The 25799-nt window shown below is 33.1% G+C and overlaps 1 protein-coding gene and 2 non-coding genes across 3 annotated transcripts; 1 reads left to right on the top strand and 2 right to left on the bottom strand.

Annotated features, from left to right (window-relative positions):
* The first annotated feature begins 2766 nt into the window (after nucleotides 1-2766).
* On the top strand, nucleotides 2767-2874 carry LOC128036367 (small nucleolar RNA R71). The gene has a single exon (XR_008193164.1). It is a non-coding gene; the product is annotated as a small nucleolar RNA R71 (small nucleolar RNA).
* Nucleotides 2875-9311: 6437 nt separating this feature from the next.
* On the bottom strand, nucleotides 9312-9417 carry LOC128036371 (small nucleolar RNA R71). Its single transcript, XR_008193168.1, has one exon. It is a non-coding gene; the product is annotated as a small nucleolar RNA R71 (small nucleolar RNA).
* Nucleotides 9418-21124: 11707 nt separating this feature from the next.
* On the bottom strand, nucleotides 21125-22537 carry LOC105781857 (protein FEZ). Its single transcript, XM_012606382.2, has 3 exons — nucleotides 22357-22537; nucleotides 21959-22260; nucleotides 21125-21865 (listed from the first exon to the last, which is right to left on the bottom strand). Exons 1-3 carry the CDS (start codon nucleotides 22535-22537, stop codon nucleotides 21206-21208), a joined length of 1143 nt encoding a protein of 380 aa, XP_012461836.1. The 3' UTR covers nucleotides 21125-21205.
* Between the last annotated feature and the right edge of the window lie 3262 nt (nucleotides 22538-25799).

Below are 25799 nucleotides of genomic sequence, written 5' to 3'. Positions count from 1 at the left end.
ATCTTCTTGCTCTTCACTAGCAACATGGTTCCTAACAGCCTGCATGCATGTGCGTTAAAAGTAATGATTTTGGAAAGACTATCTTGAAAAGTGGTTTTAATTGCAAGCGTACAATGTCAGTTGTAATATTTATAGTGTTACAAACGAACACTAGAGTATTCCAAGGATCGAACCCAAGAGAGTTAGTGATTTATTGATTTCTATTCAGAAGTGCATGCAAGAAAGAAGTCTAGCTAGCTACTCACTAATTGCAATAGTACAACAAACCATTAATTTGAGACAAATTAAACTAATTAATAACCTAAAACAGAAAAAGACTAAATTGTAAATAATGCAAAATATAAAACTACCAAATACGATAACATGCAACGGTTGGTTGATTTCCATGTTGTTAATTAACCTTTGAATTAGGGATCTAATCGTTAACACTCCTAAATTAGTTCCATTTTACCTTTCGGTCTCAACTTTACCAACTTAGACAAATTAGTTCGGTTTATCTTTTGACCTTGCTAGCTAACCCGGGACTAAGGAATGGGTGCCCAATAAGATTACCTCTCGGTCTCACTTATCTTGATTTTCCCTTAAGGGCGTCAATCCTAAGTTTCGAAGTGTATTCAATTTAGTCTAAATTTTTAAGATTTAGTCCCTAAAACCTAAAACCAACTACCCAAAATTTCCATCAACCAACCACCTAGGGTTTAGCTACCCATTATCATATTATAACTAACAAAAATGTAAGAAACAATCTTGGAATCCAAAAACATAAACTTGAAAAAAAATATGAAAGCTTTGGTTTTAACTTAATAAACTTAAATGAAAAACAACTAACACAAAGACAAAGAAATAAGAATAATAAAGATGAGATCTTTAATAGATAAAAAGAAAGAAAACTAAAATAACATTAACCTAAAAATGAAAGTGTCATTATAAGCAAAGTAAAATCCTAAACATGAAATTAAACCCTAGCTACAAAGTGATAACTAAATTAACTAACTACCATTAATACTAAGAGAAAGAAAAAGAAAATGTGCAGAAAAAGTAAACCCTAAACTATCGAGAAGAAAACTACTATACTCCTAAGCTAAAAGATAAAAGAAAGCCTAAACTAAAAAAAATTTAACCCTAAAACTATAGCCTCTCTTTCTTCAACCAAAATTTGGCTATTTAAAGTTGATTACAGCCCAAGTTTTAGTGAACAAAATGCCCCTAGACATCTAATTTTGATTCGTGCTTCGATTGGACAAGAACTACCCCTAATGTCATTTTTTTGTCCACTAACCTTGAATGCACCTCCTTTGTTATCATGCAACTCAACCGTTCCATACAGAAACACCTTGATAATAGTGAATAGCCTTGACCATCGAGATTGGAGTTTCTCGGAGACAAATACCCGATATTGGACCAATCTCCTCTGTTCCTCGATAGACCCCTTTTCATTGTCTTCTAGCAATATCTTGTTTATACAAAAAGAAGGATTAATATCTCGAATATATACAATACTCCACCTGATGGATTACTTGAACCCTTTTAAAAACTGCAAGTAACTTTACTTCATGGTCATTAGTCAACCTTGTTGAAATAATGACAAGTAAAGTAAAAGATGAACCCAAATAACTCAAATTAGAAAGTAAAACCTTCAATTCCAATTTGGGTGGCTCTTCAACTGATGTTTTTCGTGCCCTGAAATTTTTGGATGAAAGCTCTAATGAATCAAACCGAGCTCTTGTTCCAAATCCTTGCGAATTAGCTTTCAACCAAGCTAGTTACTCATCTTCATCATTTTCATGTGGAGAATCAAATAACAAGAGATGTTCCAAAGGATCATCAAGAGAATTATGTTCCATCTCAGTAGAAAATAAAGAATCCAATATTGAGACAATAGAGCATTCTTCAAGCTCATTTTGAAATTGCATAGCCTTGAAGACATTAAAAGTTACCATATCATCGTAGATCTTCATGGTGAGTTCATCCTTTTACACATCAATCAAGGTTCTACCGGTTGTGAGGAATGACCTTCCCAAAAAAATAGACACCTCTCTCTCTGCCTCCTAATCTAACACAATAAAATCAACGATAAATATGAACTTATCAACCCATACCAACACATCTTCAATCTTCCCATGAAGATGTGTAAGAGACCTGTCTGTCAACTGAAGAGTAACTATAGTAGGTTTGACCTCACCAATCCTTAATTGCTTGAAAACCAAAATTAGCATCAAGTTGTTGAGAATACCCCGATGGATAATTTGGTCAATAAGACATAGATGAGTTGCTAAGACCATCCCTTTGATTACTCCATAAGAAATTTTGATGATGCTTCCATGAAGAATTGTAGGATTTCAATTCTGGCCCATTCCTATTGCAATTTCCTATGTAATAAATTAATGTTGGATTCGATGTACAATTATCGAAAACATGGCCATCACCAAAATACACATAGGAAACATTCTCGAATTGGTCCAAAGGCTACCCTATCGAGTTACCATTTGATAAATTCATGTTCATGTTCTTAAGCATAGTTGATATTGAGGATACTTGGAATGCCAAAGATATAAGAGCGTTGACTTCATGAATTCTAGCCACTCTTTTCATTGTAGGTGCTCTAGTAGTAGGCCACTGATAATTGTTGTTGAAGATCCTTTTAAGAATTTCATATTCCTATTTGTAGGACTTAGAAAGAAGAGCTTTATTTTCTAAAGCATCAACCACCATTATAGTATGAGCATTTAGACCATTACAGAAAGTCTCCATTTGAATGCAACAAGGAATCACACGGTGGGGACACTTTCTTAATAACTCTTTAAACTGCTCTCATGCCACATATAAATATTCTTCATCAAGTTGCTAAAATAAAGTGATTTCGTTGAGGAGCTTGGCATTTAGAGAGGGATTAAAGTACTTCATCAAGAAATGTTCAGCCAACTCTTTCCATGTAGTCACTAAATCTAGAGGTAAGGAGTTCAACCATGCTTGTGCTCTATCTCTTAAAGAGTATGGAAACAATTTTAGTCTCAAGGCATCCTCTGTAACTTCAACCAATTTAAAAGAGTCACTCACTTCCATGAATAGGTGAAGATGAATGTGCGGATCTTCAATAGGCATCCCACTAAACTGAGCCATAGATTACAACATTTGGAACATGATTGGCTTTAGTTCAAATTGTCAAGTAACTACCTCTGAATGTACTAATGATTAGAGTCTAAATCCTACAACCAAATATAATCGTTAGGTGGTTTCTACAAGTATATGGGTTAGGTTGTAATATATATTAATATAACAAAGTAGTGGAGTACTCCGAGGATCGTACCCAAAGGAGGAAAAAATAAATTAATTCTAACTTCTACGTATACATATCTAACTAGTAATTTAATTAAAATATATTACAATAATCCTAAGATGATGGAAAATCATATTTTATAAAAATAATTAAAATGCATAAAAATAAAGACGGGTGTAACAACTCGTTCTTCAGTGGTGTCGAAAATAGTGGTTTCGGGACCACCAAATCTGACGAGTAAGTTTGTAAATATTTTGAATATTATGATTTAATATTTATGAGTCAAATGTGCTTTTAAAAATATTTTTGATTTGATAATTTATGTTATATAAGCGATTTATTAACTTCAAGTGGTAAGACCCTAAAGTCAAGTAGTTTTAAAAAATGAGGTATCAGGACCTCGTTTCTATAAACTGAGCCGTAAATATTTTTATAAATATTTATGGAGTGTCATTAAGGTGGTATTAAAGTTTTGTTGAAAAATTTTAACGTTTCGATACTTAATTAATTAAAAAGACTAAATCGTAAAAGATGTAAAATTTAACGTGTATAGCATTATTTGTATCTAATTGATATAAAAGCATGAAATTAGGGTGTAAAGTAGTAACTCAACCAACTTAGAGAATAGTGGATGAGCATGACTTGGAATTTGATGAAATTTGGTTGAGTTTTTAAGGGTGAAATGGTAATTAGTCAATTAAATTAAATTAAATCAAAATGCTTTATCATCTTTTACAATGTTTCTCCACCAAATTTTAATGGAGGAAGAAGCCTTTTTTGAGATGAAGCTTTCAGCCATGGTGAAATTTCATGCATGGTATGTGATTTTGGCCCCGTTTTAAATAATTATTATGTTTTTGATATCGTTGCAACTAGGTCCAGGTAGCCTGTACTTTTGATTTTGAAACTGTTAAAGATATTGAATGTTTCCATTGATGAATCTATGTGATTTTAGATATTACATGATCAATTTGAAATGTTGGTTGATATTTGAAAGTATTCTTTTAAGTAATTTTGATGAATTTTCTTATTAGGGACTAAATTGTTGAAATAATAAAAATACAAAGATTTGTGGTGAAATTATTAAAAAATTGGGCGTTTTTGTGTGCCATGAATATTCAACTGATGTGAATTGGCATTAAAAATGGTTAATTTGCATGTTTTAAGCTTAGTGACTAAATTGAATAAAAGTAAAATTTTAGGGGAAATTTTGTAAAAATGACTAAATTGCATAAAATACATTGTTTTACTGTCTAAATTAATTAACTGAATAAAATTATTAATTTAGATCAAGATCGAGTGGAAAGTCGAGGAGAATTGAAAATTACCAAAATACCCTTGTACCTTGTCATTTATACAATTTAGCTAGGTAAGTTCGTACGTTAAATAGAGTTTTAAATTTTTGTTTTAAATGCTATCATGTTATATTATCATATCATGTCTCGACGAAAAAAATCCAATGAAGTATCGACGCCCATCGATTAAAGAAAAGGGATGGTGATGACCATCGAATATGAAAAGGGATGGTGACGACCATCGAATATGAAAAGGGATGGTGACGACCATCGAATATAAAAAGGGATGGTGACGACCATCGAATATGAAAAGGGATGGTAACGACCATCGAAAATGAAAAGGGATGGCTTCGACCATCGAATATAAAAAGGGATGGTGATGACCATCGAATATAAAAAGGGATGGTGATGACCATTGAATATGAAAAGGGATGGTTTCGACCATCGGTTAAAGGAAAGGGATGGTTTCAACCATCGTTTAGCACGCTTAGTGATGGAAGTAATCACTTCCTTGGGCACATTACAACAATTTCGAATATGTCAATATTTGCATGAAGAAATATTAAGACATCAAAGCTTCAAAAATAAAACATCTTCCTATTCTCCTCCATCTTCTAATATTGAAATATTTTTATTTAACAATTATTACAGAAGTTATTTATAGAATTTGATACTCTTTCTATGCTTTGTTCAATACTCAGGGGACTACTTTCATCAGTGTAAAACACAAATAGTCATTGAATTCATTGTATCCTCGAGGTTCATTTATCAGTATTTATTTGGCCAAAATAAAAGTTAGACCAAAAATAACATTAAAGAAAGTGGCATCATTACACACCTTAAAGTGTTCACTAAATTATCATAAGTTTATTTTATCTCTACGTAACAACATACTTACCTTTAAGGAAAAGGGTGAAATTACATATATGCAAACTCAAAATAATTGCAATCCTCTAACATTTGGAAGCATAGTATATTTCAAAAACGAATTAGTTAATCTTAGGAGCTATCTTTAGGTCGAAGAATTTGGCAACAACATGGAAAGATTTCTTCTTAAATAATCAAGAGAAAAACAAAGGCACACTCTCATTGAAACTCCTTTACCAGTAAGGGTAGATCAGAATTAGGTATCTCATTTGTGATTATTAGATATAGAAGTATAATGCCCCTATAACACCCAATACACGACCAGGTCAGTGCTATGGGATGCCACATTTGTTGCCAGAGCAGTTATGATCAAATACAATTTAATTAACTATGAATACATGCTAATAATTATATTACTAATTTAAAATATATTATACAATCATTTCTAGGTCTTATACAAGCTTACGAAAGCTCTTGAGTTGACTCATGATCAAATAGGGACCAAGTTTTAAAAATTTTAAATTATCAGGTTAACATCACGACTTCAAGGGTTGCTCGTCGTGGCGCAGCTCACTAACTTGATCTCATCGTGACGTTAAGGTCCTGACATCGTTACATGACTATGTATTTCCAAAAGGCCCAAATGGTACAATTTTTATAACAATTGTACAAAAAATTCATACTTCAGATGAATCATTTCAACAAGATACATATTTCCAATTAGCTAAAATATGACCATTTCATTATCATTTTCATTAAAAAACACCTAACTAACCAATTCAACTTAAAATCGAGTCATACTATACTCTATTGCAACATTTTAACCATTTAACCCTTTCCAAATACTTAAGCTAAACTTTTATAAGAATTTAGAAATTTATAACATTAAACTCATATGGCGTTACCAAATTGGGACACAAAATGACCATTTGATACAAAACTAACTCAAAACCTAGGTATATGCCTTATATCAAAACATAAAGGAACTACACAAACTTTGCTGAGTCGATAGTTGCGGTTTGGATGCTGAATCAATTCTCAATACTTTGAGATTCCCTAATACCTGCACGCATAATAACAAACCATACGCTGAGCAATAAAGCTCAGTGGTACTTTCATGATTCAAGTCATATAAATAACACGGTAACAACATAAATATACCATTGCAAAATCACATTTCAACTATATAATATCAAATGTTTCAATTTCATACAATGCCATCAATTACAATCTAATTTATGCATATCATTTTATTAATCTATTACCAATCATGCATATATTTGCATCTCAATTGTTGCCAATTAATTATATAAATATAACATATCAAACTTTACTTTATATTAGCATTAATACATTTAATTCCATTTCAATTCAAGTCATTGAACGTATCATTATCTTGTTTTCGTATTGAATCTATTGATTCACTATATTTTTGTATCAACCCTCTGGGCTCATATAAACTGGTTTGCATGGAATTTCACATGCTATCGTGAAACACATTTCACATATATGTACCTCTAATACTATTCTATATTATCAAATTATTGCAAACACCATTTAACCAATACACATTTTATATTCTAATTTCAAAATTCATTTTAATGTTTTTCCTAATGCAATCTTAGTAAAAATAGACTCGGACACGCAGGTGAACTACACTATACAAAGGCACTGAAGTGAAAATCCCATAAGCATCAAATGTATATATGATCTGTTGTGATTTGATGTAGTAGAATAAACTAATTATCGCACATTAGAACCTTGAAAATAAGCATTTTCAGTAAGTTTCAATTATGCTTTCTTAAGTTTTTAGTAAGTTAATAAAATGTGCAAATTCAGTCTTTGGTTGACCTTAGGGGTCGAATAAGGCCTAAGGGTGAGCAAATGCACTTTTTGAGTGTACAAGAGACCTTTAGAAGGCATATTAAACTAGCACTAGTTGCTACATCACAACACGGGATGGCCGATGTCACAACAGAGGGAGCAGGATGGAGAAACCTTAAGACTGCCTTCGATGTCGCGACACAGCATGAGGGTGTCGTGACATACCACTAAAGATATCCAAAAAGGAATATATCGACTGCTATGTCGCTACACAGGTCCTAGTGTGTCACGACATCGAATCTGGGAAAGAAATCAAATACAAAATAGGGGCATTTTTGTCTACGCAATCAAAGTTAAAGCTCGGGAACCTCAGCTAACCTAGGGTTGAGGATGACAACCACTTGAACACGATAAATAGGCTTCTTTAGCACATGTTATAGACATCATTCACTTAGCCTAGATTTCCTTAAGAAAATTTAGTTTTGTTTTTCGGTTTTAAAATTTATTTCAATTGTTCTTCGTTGTTCTCAAGAGATCTGCATTGTGGAAAGCATTCAAACCTTGTGGATTCATGACTAATGTCAATACAATTAGGCTCTTTCATATACTTTATACTATCAATTTAATTAGCATGCTTTCTCTTTATATTGATTCTATACTGTCTATGAAAACCATAAGGAACTAATCCCTCTATGAGGGATTACCGAGTGGAGGTATGATTTATTGACTATTTTTTGGGGTTACTTAACGATCAACTATTTGGGAAAGGGAGAACGTGAAACAAACCCTAGGCTTGACAACCCCAGGAAGTCATCAAGGTTGTAATTAACCCAAAATTGGTATGACCCATCTGTAAACACCTTTACAACAAGCCAGTCTGGACTGTGAGGTCGATAAATAAGTAGTCTTTGTTAACTCATTATGTTAGTGAAAGATCGGAAGATCCTGCTGGGGTAGTGACTAGTTGATTGACGAGTAACCCATAACCACAGTTGATGAGGATTACCGAAGCGAACTAATCACCCATAATCAAGATTTGATTCATTCTCCTTTACTATCTCTTGAAGTTTATTTCTTTTATAATATTTTGTTTATTGTTATAAAAACCCTAAAAATTCTTTATTTTTTTATTTTTTTTACTATAACTAATTTAAAGTACAAATTAGATCTTTTAGTGTTTAAGTTAGAATTGATCTAGCACTCACCTCCCTTGGTACGATCCTTGGAGTACTCACCTACTCCGTTGTAAAACTATATTACAACTCAACCCGTATACTTACGGATATCGCCTTGTACTTCTATATTTTATTGCAGTATTCATGCTCTAGACAATAGTACGTCCCAAGACAGTCAAGTTGTTGGCGTTATTGCCAGGGAGGCAACGTCACTAGTTTGATTTTAATTTTTGCATTTAAACATAATGATTAGGAAATTTTTAGGTAATAGATACGATTTTATTTTATTTTATTTTATTTACTAATCCTTTCTTTCTAGGTTTAGTGTATGATTCGCAGTAAGGGCATGCCTATTGTAGCAGCCATAGATCCATTCAGAATAGTTCAAAGAAAAATTCGACATCAACAATAACAGCAACAGCAGATGCAAGATCCACCACCAACTGCTGCAGGTAATGTACCACGTGAAAATCCACTATTTGGTGACGCTGACAATAATGTTTTAGGAAACCCACCAGCACCACAGTTGCCCGTAAACATGCAGATGGGTAACCTTAAGAGACTATGCACTACCAAGTTTAGATATGGTTTAGGAAAGCATAACAAGGCCAATTATTATAGCAACTAATTCCGAGATCAAACCAGCAATGATTTAGATGATCCAAAATAATTTGCAATGATTTCTCAAACTTTGTAATACTTTTAAGTATAATGGGGTCACTAATGACACTATTCGTCTTTGGTTATTCTCTTTTTCTTTGATTGACAATTCATTTTCTTGGTTAGATTTGCAGGCACCAGGGTCTACCACGACATGGTATGAACTTGTTGGAAAATTCTTACAGAAGTTTTTCCTTACAAACAAAGCGGTTCAGATCAGAAGAGAGATTCTTGTCTTTAGACAGATGGATGGAGAAATTTTCTATCAGGCTTGGGAACATTTTAAAACATTGGTTTAGAAATGTCAGCGTCACGGATTCCCTAAGTGGATGCAATTGCAGGTATTTTATAATGGGTTGAATGTGAATGCACGATCTAGATTAAATGCAATAGCAGCAGGAGCCCTTATGAACAGAATGTACAAGGATGCGTACAGAATTATTGAGAACATGTAATTAAACTCCTGTCAGTGGCAAATTGAAGGATTCACAAATGGCCAGAAACCTAAAAGCTATCCAAGAGGATGAGAAGTATTAACAATTAGTGGATCTGCTTCTTCACTGTCTATGCATGGGGGAGACAAACCGCTCTTACACTATATCAACAATCCTACTGAAGATGTAAATTACATCTGGAATAGGGGTGGAGACCCTTATTTGAATACATATAATCTCGATTGGAGATATCACCCTAATTTGATATGGGCAGGGAACCAATGAGTAGGTAATAATTCAAATCAAACTAAAAGCACTAATTACCAACCTCCTTATTTGAAGAAACCCCAAGATAGGGCCAACCTAAGTGACCATACTGAATGTGATCAACATCTGGATAAAATTGAGAGAGAGATATAGTGAATGAGAGCAGATGTCAAGCAGGTGAAGTCTAAGTGCACCAATTCAACAAGAACATTGACTAAACTTGAGGATCAAATGAGCCATTTGATGAGCATGATGGGTAACATCAAAAGAAAAATTGGCACAGGTATTCCCAACAACGGAAGATAATCCACGGAGAGAAGGTAAAGAGCACGTGAAAGCGACGATCCTCAAGTGGAATCCTGAGAGGCTAAAAATGAGCCAGAGCCAGAAGAGGTAACCACACTGGCAGCGGAGACAGAGAATGAAATAACTAAAAATTTTGTCGGTGCAAAAATCTCATTCCCCCAAGACTAGAAGAAAAAAACAGGATGATGATGAATTCGTAAGTTTCTTGAACTTGTTCAAAACATTAAATGTTAACCTGCACTTAATCAAGTTAATAGAGAAAGTTCCTAAGTACACCAAGTTTTTAAAGGAAATTATGTCTAGGAGTAGGAAAATTAAGGTAGGTGAACAAGTTAGTATAAAAACTTCCTGTAGCGTTATTATCTAAAGACGGGTTCCCCAAAAATTAAAAGACCCGAGAAGTTTTAGTATTCCCATAGATATAGGGAGCATTTATTTTAATAATGCTCTATGTGATTTAGGAGCTATTATTAATTTGATGCATTTATCTGTCTTTGAAAAACTCGGGTTAGGGATCTTAAAAATACGCATATAACACTACAGTGGGCTGACAAATCTTCAGTTCATCCAAAAGGTGTACTAGAGGATGTGTTAATCAAAGTGCGCAGTTTCATTATTCCGACAGATTTTGTAGTTCTTGATTTTAAGGAAGATCAAGATATTGCGATCTTATTAGGTAGACCATTCCTAGCCACTTCTAGATCCACGATTGATTTAGAGAAAAATGAACTGACTATGAAAATCAATGGTCAGAGTGGAATATTTAAATGTGGCCATCAACCAAGCGAGGAAGACAGGAGGAAGTTAGGGGAGCAATGCAAAAAATTGTTTATCTCTAACATTCCTGAGTGAAGGGATACACTTCCTTTTATGCATGTAGAAAGAATACACAGGTTTAAGAAAATGGACAAGCGAGCATGGGTGGAATGGTACGATGGACGAAGGACTAATATTGACAGAACAGAAGAATCATCCATCGGCGAATTGATGATACTGTCGGATGAATCCGGCAGTAAAACTTAAAAAATATTTTAATTACCTTACTATTCTAAATTATTGTATATTTAACTAACCGTAGAGTTTAGATGTTAACTTTTATTTGATAGATGTTCATTCAAGATCGAGACATCCTCAAAGATGGAAATTTGGACTGACATAGAGTCAGTGTCGCAACACGGCAACCTCGAGCCACGACACTTTGTGTAGAATGCAAGAATTAAAGACACCAACTCGACGTCGCAACACCACACTCCTATGTTGCAACATGGATGACAGTCTCCTCAAATTTCCAAACTGAAAAATGTGTCGCGTCATGAAGCCTTTGTGTCGCTACATCGCTGTAATTTTCTACAAGGTTTACCAGACCCAATTGTGCAATCGAGTGGCTAAACATTTATTTTTACACGATTTGTACCACTAAAAATACCTCTTTTATAACCCTAATACACCTCATAAATATATTTAACACCCCTTTACTCCTTAATCCTCTTAAATCATTAAAAAAATTTAAAACCTAAAATCCCAATTCTCACTCTCTTCTTGGAATTAGTGTGAAATCCCTCATCATTCAAGATATTTTGGTGTGGAAAATGAGGGGAGCACTTAAAGGAACAATAAACCAATGCGTACGGCAAGGACTTTAAAGATTTTTTCGAGGTTAAGGGTTCCTAACTCAAACTTGTTATTGTTCTATTAAATATTGCTTGATAAATTAATTTGGTTCTTAGTTTAATCATGCCTTATAGAAAAGTTAGATGAACCAATCAACCTAAACCATCAACGGTTACAAACCCCTCTAATTTTGCAAATCGATGTATTGGAAAATATTTTACTAAAATACAGGGAAAAACTTTTATCCAAGAAATGAGATTTGATCCGTCGATGATTTTGTGTAAGGACATATGGACTTTAGTAATAAATCATAGGTGGAAACATTTTTGGACGATCACTAAAGATAATGATGTGGTCTCTGTTGTTCAAGAGTTTTATGCATCCTTAAGGGACCAAGAGTCTAGAAATACTGAAGGCCATATGTGGGATATAGTACCCAAGCGAGGGAAGGAAGTGCGAGTAACCCCTCGAATTATTTATGACTTTCATAATTCTCCATACTATGAAAAAGAATTTATTGATGAAACTAATTTGGAATATTTTCGAGACATAGATATGGATAACATTATAAACCTTTTGACTGAAGGTACCAATGTTCTTGTGTCTTTTCATCAAGCCCTTATGTTTTCGGAGGTTAAAATATGGATTCAATCTGTGTGCACACGAATACTACCTGCTTTAAATGTTTCTAACGTTAATACTTTTCGAGCAGTCTTACTATATGCAATCTTACAGAAAAAGAAGGTGTGCATCGATAAATTGATCTACCAGAACATGAAGACATGCATTAGTAGCCAAAAGGTGGGCATTTTCTTTCCCCATCTAGTGACGTCCTTATGTAAAAAGGTGGTTGTACCTAGACATCCACTGAGCAACCACTGAAACAATCTAAAAGTATCATCAAGGACACCTTGTTCCAACAATACTGAGCAGAGAGTCAAACAAATAAAATATTGGAACAAGCGACAACAAGACGTGATAGCTACACCATTTGCATCCTAGAGGTTAACACAATCTCAACAAGAAGTTGATGAAAGTAGTCATCAAAGGCTAGATTGGATGATACAGTGGATGAAAGAATCGACGCTGATTTTCCAAGAATTTGCTAGGCAAAACAACATCCCTAATTATACACCATACATGTTTAGGTCAACAAATATGGAATAAGAAGTAGATGGACAAGAAAGTGATGAGGGTGACAGAAGTGAGGAGATGGATTTTGAATAAAATGATTGAACATTTTTATTTTTGGGAAGACTTGTATTAGTTTTTGGATGATTTTGATTTAGACTTTTTAGGAGTAGGATTAATAAGTAGATTTTTTAGTTATGATAGATTTTGTTTATGTTTTCTATGTAGGAACCCAAAACAAAGAAGACACAAACAATTCGAACTCCAAACGATCAATGGAAGAAGAACCCACTATTAGCAGTTAGAGTGACCACGGTCAATCGGGTAACTTCTTTCCTTATCTTTTTATGGGTTACACATTGAGGACAATGTGTCAACTAAAGTGTGGAGGGTAATGTAACAACCCATTTTCAGTGAAATTGGAACAGTAGTTTCGGGACCACAAATCTGATGAGTAATTTATTATTTTATTATTTTAATGTATATAGAATGTTAATGAGGTCGTATAAAAATTTTGTTAAGAAATTTTGACACTTGCATGCTTAATTTCGTGAAAAGGACTAAATCGTAAAAGGTTCAAAAGTAGAGTTCTATTAGTTAAAGGTATCAATTAGCTATGAAATTTAAAAATGAGAGGACTTATATGGTAATTAGACCATTTATTATGTTAATGGACAGAGATGAACATATAATTAAGTGATTTTCATGATAAAAACAAAGGTTAAAATGGTCATTAATAAATTAAGCATAAAAAAATAAAAGAAAAATTCATCTTCCTAAATGGAATTCTCCACCGAAAATAAGAAAGAAACCTCCATTGTTGTACCTTGAACATTCGGCTAGCATTGTCCATTGCATGTAAGTGTTATTTTGTCTCGTTTTTAATGATTTTTATGTTTTTGGGATAGTTGTAGCTTAACCTAGCTAGCCCAGGGACTAATTTGCAAAATTATTATAGATTTAGGGTTTTTCCATGAATTTTCTTGTATTATTCTTGAAGTTTAATGAAATATTATGAGTCCTTATTGTTAAATAAACAAGTTTTGTAAAGTGATTTTTGATGAAAATGTCATTTAGGGACTTATTTGTAAAAGTAGTAAAATTCCATGGTAAATTTGTGAAGTGCTGATTGTGTGAGTTGATATAGGTCCCTAGTGAATCTGATTAGCATGAAATGAGGATGAAAATTTTAAATTTCAATTTACGAGCTTAAGGACTAAATTGTAAAAAGGTTAAAATATTAGGGGCAAAATAGTAATTTTGTAATAATATGAAATGTGGACTGAATTGAATAATGAAAATATTAAATGAATTGAATTTATCTATTTAGATCAAGGTAGACCTCGTACGAATTTAGATCGGGGAAAAGCAAAAGCCTCGGATTGATCGACTACATTTTTATACTTTGTTTGTCTAGGTAAGTTCGTATGATTAAATAATGTTTTAATGTTATATTGATCTACATGTTTATGTATTAGTTTCCATGTAACTAAATGATGAATATCCAACAATGTCACGACGATTATCGAGCCATATTTGAACCTTATGAATTCATAGGATACAAATGACATGTTTTTAGGGTTATCATATTTCGGGTTTTGGTCTTGAATGTCCTATCAATGGATGAGGTCCTGCATTTGTTGTGGATACTCCACAGCTCATGTGAGCAGTATCATGTAGCTTACATTCTGACCCACAGCTCATGTGAGCAACAATGTAAAGGAAAATGAAAGGGTACGGTTATATGTTTAGCACATTTCATGTGAGCTTTCCCAAGTATCCGATGATATTCTAAATGGTCCAACAAGCATAAAAAGGAAAGGAATGGTAAGTGTTCAAATGAACTATACCATGAATTTATGGAAAGGATTGAAATGGAAATGTTTAAAGATAGTATATTAATGTTCATGAAAATGATGAATTCAAAGGTAATATGTTCATGTACACCTAGCTTACCTTATGATAATTCAAGTAAATTATGTGTTAATGTACTAACATGTGTTGTTGATGGTGCTTAGGCTTGTGCCAAGCTTATGGTTGGGATCATATCATGCTTAATTTTAATATTATGTATTGAAATCGTAAGTTATGTTCATGTTTTACGAACTAACTAAGCATTATGTGCTTACATAGTTTTCTTTCCTATGTTTTATAGATTATCGAAAGCTCGATTGGTTTAGAAGCTCGTGAAAAATTATCACACTATCCAGCGATTATATCGGTAGTTTTGGTGTTTTGGCCAAAGTTATAATGGCATGTATAGGTGGACTTGAAATGGAATTTAGCTGAATGTTTAGTTGATAAGTTTGGCATATATATGTTGTTTTGGTTGATGTACTTTTGGTATTTGGTGTCTTGTTGGTATGTGTTAATATGGCTAAGTTTTGATGCATGCTTCAATTGCCAATATGGTATATGATGGAATAGTTTCAAAATGGTCAAGATAGGTATGTTTTGGAAAGAGGTATTGGACTTGATGGGCATGATTGAAATGTGGTATGTATACATGTTTAGGTAAGATTTGAATGAATGCATTTGAGGTGCCTTGTATGGCATATTGGTTGAATGGTAATGGTCTATTGAAGTGGTCATTTCATGCATGTTTTGGTCAGGTTTTGGTGCTTTGAGTTTGAGCACAAACTGCTTTTAGGTACATACTTGTATTGGTGATGGAAATGGCTTAAATTTGGCCAATTTCATGCCCACATAGCCTGAGACACGAGTGTATGACTTAGCCGTGTGTCCCTTGTAGGTTTTAAGGTTTGCAAGTCAGGTTGTTACACGGCTTAGCACACAGCTTGGCACACGGGTGTGTGGTTTAACCGTTTGACCCAACTTCGAAAGTTACACGGGCACGGACACGGGCTGGGACATGGTCGTGTGTCCTTATTTCGACTGTTACACCGCCTGGCCACACAGTCGTATGACCCCTGTAGTTTAATTTTTCCATTTTTTCTTAAATGTTCCAAATGCTTCTAGTTTAGTTCTGAATTGTTTCTAAAGTGTTTTTAAGGCCTCGAAGGCTCGGCTAAGGGACTATATGCTTGTAAATGAATAGATCATGATATGTTTATATTAATGTTTGGAAATGTATGTTTTATGTTGTGTTTTTACGATAATGCTTCGTGACCCTATTCCGGTGATTGATACGGGTTAGAGGTGTTACGGGTAATATAGAAAACTTGTTTATTTTCAATTTCTTCTACATTTTTCTTTGATTCTTTCTTGGCTTTGGTGTGCTTGAGCTTTTAGAAATACAAGTGATTGGTTAGGAGCATGTACATAGGTTGCTTGTGTTTACAAATAAATTTTGCATGATGGTAGGTGATCTTAAAATTTTTATTATTAGACTACTAAGTTCTATATGTTACACTGTAAATAGGTATTAAGCAATCAATTGTATCAAATGATATAGAAAATACAAGGAAACGAGCATGCTAATATGAATGATAAATGGTTGAATTTGAGTTTTTTTGGTTAATTAAATTTGTGCATATTGAGATATTCAGGGATGACCTAAGACATTGTTTGAAACACATCCAGAGCCAAAAAGCTTTACTATTTCTATTTCACCCTTAGTACCAATTTTTGAGCTTGTTAACACTTTTTGATTAACCTCATTACAAACCTCGAGCCTAAAAACATTAATTTGTATTTGTTATTTTTCTTTGGTCCTGCACTGCACGACTATAGACGTCTGGTCATACGTGTTGAGGGTTAAGTAGATACATCACTACGAAGTTTGTAAAAATAGAGTGAAATAGGAAAGAGGGTTAAGTAGATACATCACTGTGGAGTTTGTAAAAATAGAGTGAAATAGGAAAGATTTGTGTGATATAGGAACTATAAGTTAGCATAATGTTCCAAACAAAAAGAAAGTTAGTGTGAGTAGAAAAAGTCCTAAACCAACGAAAAAACATTCATGACTGAGATGCATTGATAAAGAAAAAAGTCACGAAGTCACAAAAGAAAGAAAAACTTGTTCATTAGCGCACGAAAACTCGTAAGGCTAGCCGTAGTTACTATGTCATGTTATGACTTATTACATATGAAGAGACAAGGAAGGTGAGAGAAAGAGTAATAAGGCGGTAAGTGGATAAGGGTCACTAAGGGGGGAAGAATAGGGATCAATACGATGTGCCAAACTATTTTCGTGTTTGTAGCCCTCTTGATGCTTACTATCTTTGAATTTCATACCTTTCATAAGCCTCAGAACGTTACAAGCCGAAAATTCCTATGTAACCTAAATATCCTTATACATGAATGGACCTCATACTAAACATATGCATAAATGACTATTTCTATTTTTTTCGGATAATAAAAGTACTTATATGATTTACTGATGGATCCCTACAAGTGAGATCCTTAATGCTTGTATACTTTGTAACATATTGAACTTAGGTGTTTGTGGTTAAAACTGGTTAATTAATTCTTCATCATGTTAAAATTGTGAGTGAATGTAATTTTCCTAAGTCATGTGCTCCAAAATAACTATTTTTATCATATTTGCTCAAGTGTCATCATTTTTATTTATTGTTTTTGTTCATGTTGCTTAAAGACAAGCAACGGCTTAAATGTGGGGGAGTTTGATATGTCGTGATTCGGTGTAGTAGATTAAACTAATTATCGCACTTTAGGAGCTTGAAAACAAGCATTTTCAGTAGGTTTGAATTATGTTTTCTTAAGTTTTTAATAAGTTAATAAAATTTACAAATTAAGTTTTTAATTGACCTTAAGGGCTAAATGAAGCCTACTGGTGAGCTAACGCACTTTGTGAGTGTACAAAAGACATTTAAAAGCCATATTAAATTGATACTGATTGTACGTCGCAACAAGGGATAACCGATGTTGCAACATATGGAGCAGAATAGGGAAACCTCAAGACTGCCTTTAATGTCGCGACACAGTCATGCTGTGTCGCAACATACCCCTGAAGATATCCCAAAAGGAGTACATTGACTGCTATGTCATGACACAGGTCCTGGTGTGTCGCGACATCGACTCTGGGATGGAAATAAAATACGAAATAGGGGCTTTTGGTTTTCACAATCAAACTTAAAGCTCAGGAATGTTAACTAACCTAGGGTTAAGGATGACGACCACCTGGACTTTATAAATAGGCTCCTTTGGCACATTTTATATACATCATTCACTTAGCCTAGATTTTCTTTAGTAAATTTAGTTTATTTTTTCTTTTGTTTTTAAGTTTTATAATTTATTTCAGTTCTTCTTCGTTTTTTCTCAAGAGATCTTAATTGTGGAAAGCATTCAAACTTTGTAGATTCGTGATTAGCCTCAATATAATCAGACTCTTCCATATACTCTATACTATCGATTTAATTAGAATGTTTTCTCTTTATATTCATTCTATAATGCCTATGAAAACCATAAGGAACTAATCCCTCTATGGGGGATTAGCGAGTGGAGGTATGATCTATTGACTGTCTTGTAGGGTTACTCAATGGATCAGCTGTTTGGGAAAGTAAGAACATGAAACAAACCCTAGGTCTGACAACCCCGAGAAGTTATCAAGGTGGGAATTAACCCAAAATTGTTATGGCCCATCCGTGAACACCTACCCTAAGCTAGTTTGGATTGTGAGGTCGAAAGATAAGTAGTCATTGCTGACTCATTATGTTAGTGGAAGATCGGAAGATCTTGCTGGGGTAAGGGACTATTTGATTGATAAGGAGCCTGAAAAGGCAATTGATGGGGATTACCGAAGCGAGCTAATCACCTATAATTAAGATTTGATTCATTCTCCTTTTTCTATCTCTTGAAGTTTATTTATTTTATGATATTTTGTTTTATTGTTATAAAAACCCTAAAACTCATTTATTTTATGATTCATACTATAACTAATTTAAAGTACTAATTAAATCTTTTAGTGTTTAGGTTATAATTGATCCAGCACTCGCCTTTCTTGGGTATGTAGTACTCACTTACTCCATTGTAAAACTATATTACAACTAGACCCGTATACTTGCAAATACTGCCTCGTACTTCTATATTTTATAGCAGTATTCACAATCTGGACGTTTGTACTTCTGGAGGTGGTTAATATACGTATTCAAATACATCTCGTCCTCACACTAAGGTCTTCGAAGAGATAGTGAATACTCAATGATCCGCAACAGATGTTTGATCTCGAAATAAGATATCATAATCGCCACATCATCAACTATCTCATACACACACGCGCATATGATCCTATTATCATGCCAACTATATCCTAGCCTTTTACTAAGTTCACATGGGTATCAACCGTTCATATATCATAATCTCATTTCATTTCATCATCAGGTCATATGCATATATATAAATATTCAATATCATATTACACATCATATATCAATAATCTCACAGTCTTTTATACTATATTTAGTTCAGGTCAAATTCAAGATATTCAATGTCATTCAATATTGTAGACACAAATCAATTCATATAACTTGTTATTATAAAATTCATATCATCACATATTCCACACCTTTGTTCTATACCATTTCTATCATTGATTCATAATATATGAAATTTATCAATTTAGATCTTAGTTATTTTTATTTTATTCAAGTCAGTCAAATTTCTCAATATTCAGTTTCACCAATCACGAATCAAGTCATAAGATAATTAATCATCTTACCTTAATAAATAATATGCCACAATCATGCATGTTTGTGTGTGTGTGTCTATATATATATATTACTCGAATCATAAAAGTACAAACTGAATCCTCTCGTCACTCGTCAACGACTCTCGCGTTTCCTTTCCCTCTTGACGGCTCAATGCCATCTTTGCCTATGTTCAATAATTCAATAAATAAAATCATATCATATCTCATTCAATTTACATTCAAATACAAAGCCAAACATATTTTGCAGTTTATTCAATTTAGTCTTTGTACTCGGGATATGCATATTTTTTCAATATCTAGCTTTAGATCAAGATCCGATTTTACATTCTTTTAATAGGGACCCCATACTTCCTATTCATGACATAATTTCATGATAGATTTTCAATTTTATCAATTTGTTCCCTAATGTTACAAATTCAACTGACAAGCTTATTTAACTTTACAATTTAGTCTTTATCATGATCTACGCTTAATATCTATAAAATTCAAGCCTAATTCAGCAATTTCTTAACAATGACAGCTTGCTAAAAATTCAACAACTGAACAAATTGATATATGAGTTAATTAAATCAAACTCTCATAATAATAATTTTATAAAAAAATTACACAAAAAGAGCTTAGTTACCTTGAAAATTTGCTTGTTGAAGCTTAAGCTCCAAAAATGGAGTTTTCTCTCGATTTTATTCTTCGAGGGAAGAAGATGGATACTCATCTTTCATCCACTAACTTGGCTTTGATATAAAGGTTATATGTTAATTATCTTTAATTAATTAGTTTATTAAGCTTTATTATACTAATAATCATATTAATTAAGCTAGTGGAAACAACCATTAACATCCAGATATATAATGATTAAATAACTATTTTGGCTGTTTGGATAATTGCTATTTATGTTCCTAATTTTTTCTTAATTAAAACTCAATAGTTATTGAACTTTTACAAATTAGCTCATGACCTTTAATTAATTAATTTCTCAGTTAAATTACTTAATTTAACTTTATTATAATTTAATATTAACCCTGTAAATATTTTTATTTTATATTTATTGACTCGGTTTACAGAAATGTGATTCTAAAACCGTATTTTCCGATACCATTAAAAACCGAGTTGTTACAATCCTAATGCTACAACATACTTGAATTCCAAGCTCTAGGATATACGAGAAATACTGTTGGTTGCTTCAGGACTGGAAGGGGAAATGAGACTATGCTTAATGCAGGACTAAAACATTGGTCGCATTCTCCTTGGCAACTGCGAAAGCTGAAATTGGATCTTTAAACCATGGCTGGATGATATTGCAAAGCTTCAACATTTGGTAACAATCAATTAAAGTAAGAACTAGAGATGATGTCCACTTGACTTCATGGAAGTCAGAAAATGGACACCTTTTTGTTCTCGTTTTAAGTTGTTAAATATCTTAACGGTTTGTACTACTGCCTGTTTAATTAACAACATACATGTGTGTGTAAATATTGGTGGAAGTGACTACTCTTTTTAATGTTTAAATGTGAGTGTTGCATGCATACATTAATTTATGTGATGTATTTGACTAATTAAGACCTTATACTATAACTGCAAAATTTTCCTTTCTCAAAATATATAATGAAATGATTTAATATGCCTACAAAAGGACTCTACATTTTAAAACATATTTTTTTTTCCTAACAAGAACTTGCTGGCTAATTTCTAAACTGGAAAAAACACTTTTCACAGTATTATCAATTACATCAAGTATAACACTTGGTGGAGCAAAAACTTGTTGACATCTCACTAGGACATGAAGAATCCCAAGCTAGGCTTGGCTTCCAAGCATCTCCCATAACATTCATAGGCAAAGGCATACTGATGGGAAAACCAATGGACCTAACACCACCCCACTGATCATCACCATGGCTTCCAACATTCAAGCTTTTAAATAGGGAACTTTCATGGTCTCCACCACTCATCATGTTGTTCCCTTGCAGCTCATGTGGCAATGTCCCTGTGAAGCCGCCACCAAAATGTAAACCATCTGTGGCCCTACCACAGTAATGATCTCCAAGTATGGAAGATAACATGTTTAGCAACATGGAAGTAACATCAACAGCTCTGGAATCTGTTGAGGTATGGTCAAGAGGTGTAAAAACAAGACTAGTGAGGTCCCCGTTTGACATTGAATGTTGAGGAGGCTTGTAAGGGACAAAGTCTAAACTGGAAAATGCACCATTGGATGTCTGCAGCAGGTCAACATTAAGGTTTAAACTGGTTTTTGCAGTCAAGGGCATGCTAGGCACCTCAGATATCGATGATGATGATGTTTCAGGTACTTGAGAAACCCGCGATTGAGAAAGTGCTCTTTGAGCCGTGGAGTTGGTTTTCTTGAATATCCTGCATATCGCCCATGCATCCTGAAATATATATACAATGATTGATATATAACAATAAAAGAGGTGAACTAATCACTGATTGACACCAGCTTTCGGATTCAAACCCGTACTTACATTGGGAGGAAGGGTTTTCTCTAAGAATATCTTGGGAGGAGCGGAGTCAGCAAGAGAAGGCAACCTAAACTCATGCATCATCCAGTCAGTTTTGACCCCTTTGGTTGCTCTACCTTTGTAGAAAACAAGAGATTTCTTCAAGCCAATGCATTTGTTGCCTTCTGAGGAATATATGGGGCGGTCAGTGCCAGTGGCTTTCCAAAACCCTGCACCAGTTACTCGGTTAGGCCTTGCACTGTTTCTGTATTTTCTATCCCTAGGACAGTAAAAATACCACTCTTTCTCTCCGGTGGTCGCCATTTCTTCATAAAAAAATACGAACCCATGTTAGATTCCACACTATATAAGAGCTTTAAACACTAAAAACATATTTGTATGTATGTATGGTATTAACTTACTTGGAAGATCCCATGGATCATATTTGTAAATGTCTAGTTGCTTAATAAATTCCATTGAAGGAGGGCGCTGTTGTACTTTTCTTTTAAGATAAAACCCAACAAGCTCTTCATCAGTTGGGTGAAATCTAAACCCTGGAAGCATTATTTCTTCCATTTTATCAGATTCACTTCTCTCTTTCATTCTTTTTTTTTTTTTTTTTGCCTTTTTCTTTTCTATGTTAAAAAAACCCTAGAAGGAAAGAAAACGGAGAGCTTGACAGTGAAGGAAACCTTAAAGAAACAACTAAACTTTAAAGAAGGGATATATTATGAGCTCAAAGACAGGAAGTTGAGAGTTTAAGTTTTCACTTAATTTGAAGCCAATATATGCTTCCTGAGGAGGGTTCTTCTCTCCGTAGAATCAGCCGCATTTTATGGTGACTTTTAAAACCAGTGTCGCTATACGTGTCTTGCGAGGATCCTCTTGGCTGACTAAAACAAAGAAGGGGTTAATTTTATCACAAGTCCTCAATATGGATAAAATTCGTGAACCTACAATATGTACAAATAACAAATTGGATATATTGTGTTAAGAAAAACAGGAGTTATTAAAATTTAGGAAGATTAATTTTTGTATATGTTATATTCAAATTGTTTACACGTACATGTATGTTTAAATTTTTATCTGTATGTTTTATATCAAACTTTAAACGAACATATAATACTTAAGTTAATTAGATTGATAGAAAAGTCTGAATAATATCAACACTCTAAAGATTAAATTAAAGTTTAAAAATTACATCTTATAAAATTAACCCACAAAAGTGAAGGAATGGCAATTTGGGAAACTTACTCTTACTTTTAACTATAAATAATTACCAAGAAAAATAGATTTGGTTCAAGAGAAAGAGACAATCCAATTCTTAAATTACTTGTACCTTACTCAGAACCAAATTTAAGGATTTGATTAATCCAAATGGAAGAATCTCAATAGAAGCTGAAAAAATCAGCATATGAATCTGGGGATAATAACATAACTAATATCTTCAAAAAAAGTTAATGCAAACCCCATGATATATTTATTTTTGCCTATCCAGTTTGAAGTCGATACAAAAGATACCCAAAAAAACGTATAATAATTTTATGGTCTTTGGTTGAATTCTTATATAGAAACATGGACCCAAACCAACTCCCAATACACACAATTCAATAAGATGAAATATAATACATAAATATTATAATATTAAAGTACTATAAAGTTCCTATGCAAGTGTTTCAGAATCCCAAAATTCAGCTTCTATTCCATTCCCAGAGCTTCTATTCTACTGATTTTGTCAGATTTATAATATATAGTATTTCCCGTATCAGTAAAGAGATAATATTATAAACACAAATTAAGGTGGTAATTCATCAAGTTTAATGCACAAATTAATTGGGACCACTTGCCCTAAACTCTGACCATCTCTGTTGACCATTTTTGGTGAAAAAGTCGCCTATCATTCAGAGTTATAGAATTCAAACCCCTAAAAACCAAATCATTTGACTTTCTGGACCTATATCTGTAGACCAAATCAAGACCAAAGGCTTTCACAAATAACCTTCATTATTCTTTCATCATACTCTATTGTTTAATTTTAATAGGCTTATTTCACTTGCATAGTTTGCATATATAATATGTACATGAGTATGGAAAAGGAATTTAAATAAATAATGTAGCTGCATTAGACACAATTATATCGTATCCTACTCATACTCTAAATTCATTCTCTTCGATATTTCACTCTTAATCCATATGTCATAGAATATAAATGCACATTGATATAATTAATGGATTGACGTTGCTCCAAAGGAAAAAGTTGAATCTAAAAGGTATTTTGATTTTTCTAATATAATTAAAATTTGTATCTGATTTTATTATTTACTTTTATAATATTATTTTTAATTCAAATGGTTCACATTGTTACTTAAAACACCACCTCCAACTAATTATCTTCATGCGGATCTTTTTTTTTTTTTGTATTTTAAGCATGGATGGTAATATAGTAGATTAAATGCAGGGATTGCCTTCTCAATCTTCGCACATGTTTGTATGGATATTAAAATATCTACACCTCTCTTTGTTAATAATTTTTAAATTCATTTATAAAAATATATTCATATTATTCATGAACATTGCTAGTATCAATCATATGTTTCAATCACACCGTCAATTCTGATTCACTTTGCTACTAAATGGTTATGTAATTTATTGAAAAACATGAAACTAACAATTTGATATTAGAGGGAGTATCCACTCCCTTACCCATCAAGTGTAGAAAAAGTTTATATATTTAGGTGTTGGCAATTTATTGAATTTTATATTTGGTCTATTATGATTAAATGGTGAATATTGAGCCCATTATGGAAGATCACTCTCCTTGGGAATACAAATATTTTTACTTGATTTGGATCGAAATTCTCCAAGGCAATCCCTTAGATTATGGATTTTGGATTAGATAGTGATTCTGTTGATGAGATGTCAAGAGTCCATCTTTACTTCATATGTTATTATTTTATATTACTCTTGTGGTATACTATTTAATTGGGATTGTATTAGATCTTCTATTGTAAGCAAGACTCGAAATCAATGTCTATATATTTGAGACACTTGCCTAGGAAAATATACTGAGTGTTAAGCACTTAATCTATTCTTGAGAGAATGTTTTTGTAAGAGTGTTATTTTTATAGTGAAACATATTGTTGTGGTTTTACTTGTTGTGATCACAAGGGGTGATCATAATGCTAAGAGTATTATAACTTCAAAGTGCAAGGGTGAGAGAAACGATCATGCTGTTGTGTGGTTGAGTCGGTTCACTTTGTAATTGTTGAAGAGAGTGAATATTTTTCACCGAGTTAGGCTTCGTAAACGTAGGGAAATCAAATTATGTAATCATCTTCTTGTGTCTTGTGTGTTTATTGTTTTTCATTTAGTGCTTGGAGAAGTGCCCACCATCTCAGTAGTGGCAAAACTAGGGGGCTAGCAGGGGCCCCAACCCCCCTAAAATGAAAAAAATTCCATATGGCCCCTTTAAATTTTTTAAAATTTTAAATTAGTAAAGGTAAAATTACATTTTGCCCCCTTAAAAATATAATTTGTTTTCATCATTTAAAAATTATAAAGATATAGTCTATTAAAATGGTGGAATTGCATATTTTCTATCATAAAAATTACAATTTAATTTCGGCCCCCTAAAAAATTTTCTAGTCTGGCCCCTAAACCTCAGGCACCAATTTGGTTGAGCAGTTTTTGCTCTTAGCAATGCCCTTTTTGCTAACACAATTTGTAATATATGTTAGCACATTTTGACACATTTGTGTATCTTTCTATATCTCTTTGAGAATTTTGAGGAACAATTATATGGATATGATATTGTTGAATATCATTCAATGATTTTATATGAAGAATTTATGTGTGATCAAGTTAA

This window comes from Gossypium raimondii, chromosome 13 (assembly GCF_025698545.1).
Source record: "Gossypium raimondii isolate GPD5lz chromosome 13, ASM2569854v1, whole genome shotgun sequence".
NCBI lineage: Eukaryota > Viridiplantae > Streptophyta > Magnoliopsida > Malvales > Malvaceae > Gossypium > Gossypium raimondii.
The sequence above is the reverse complement of the archived record's forward strand: the minus strand, read 5'-3'. Positions and strand labels throughout refer to the sequence as shown.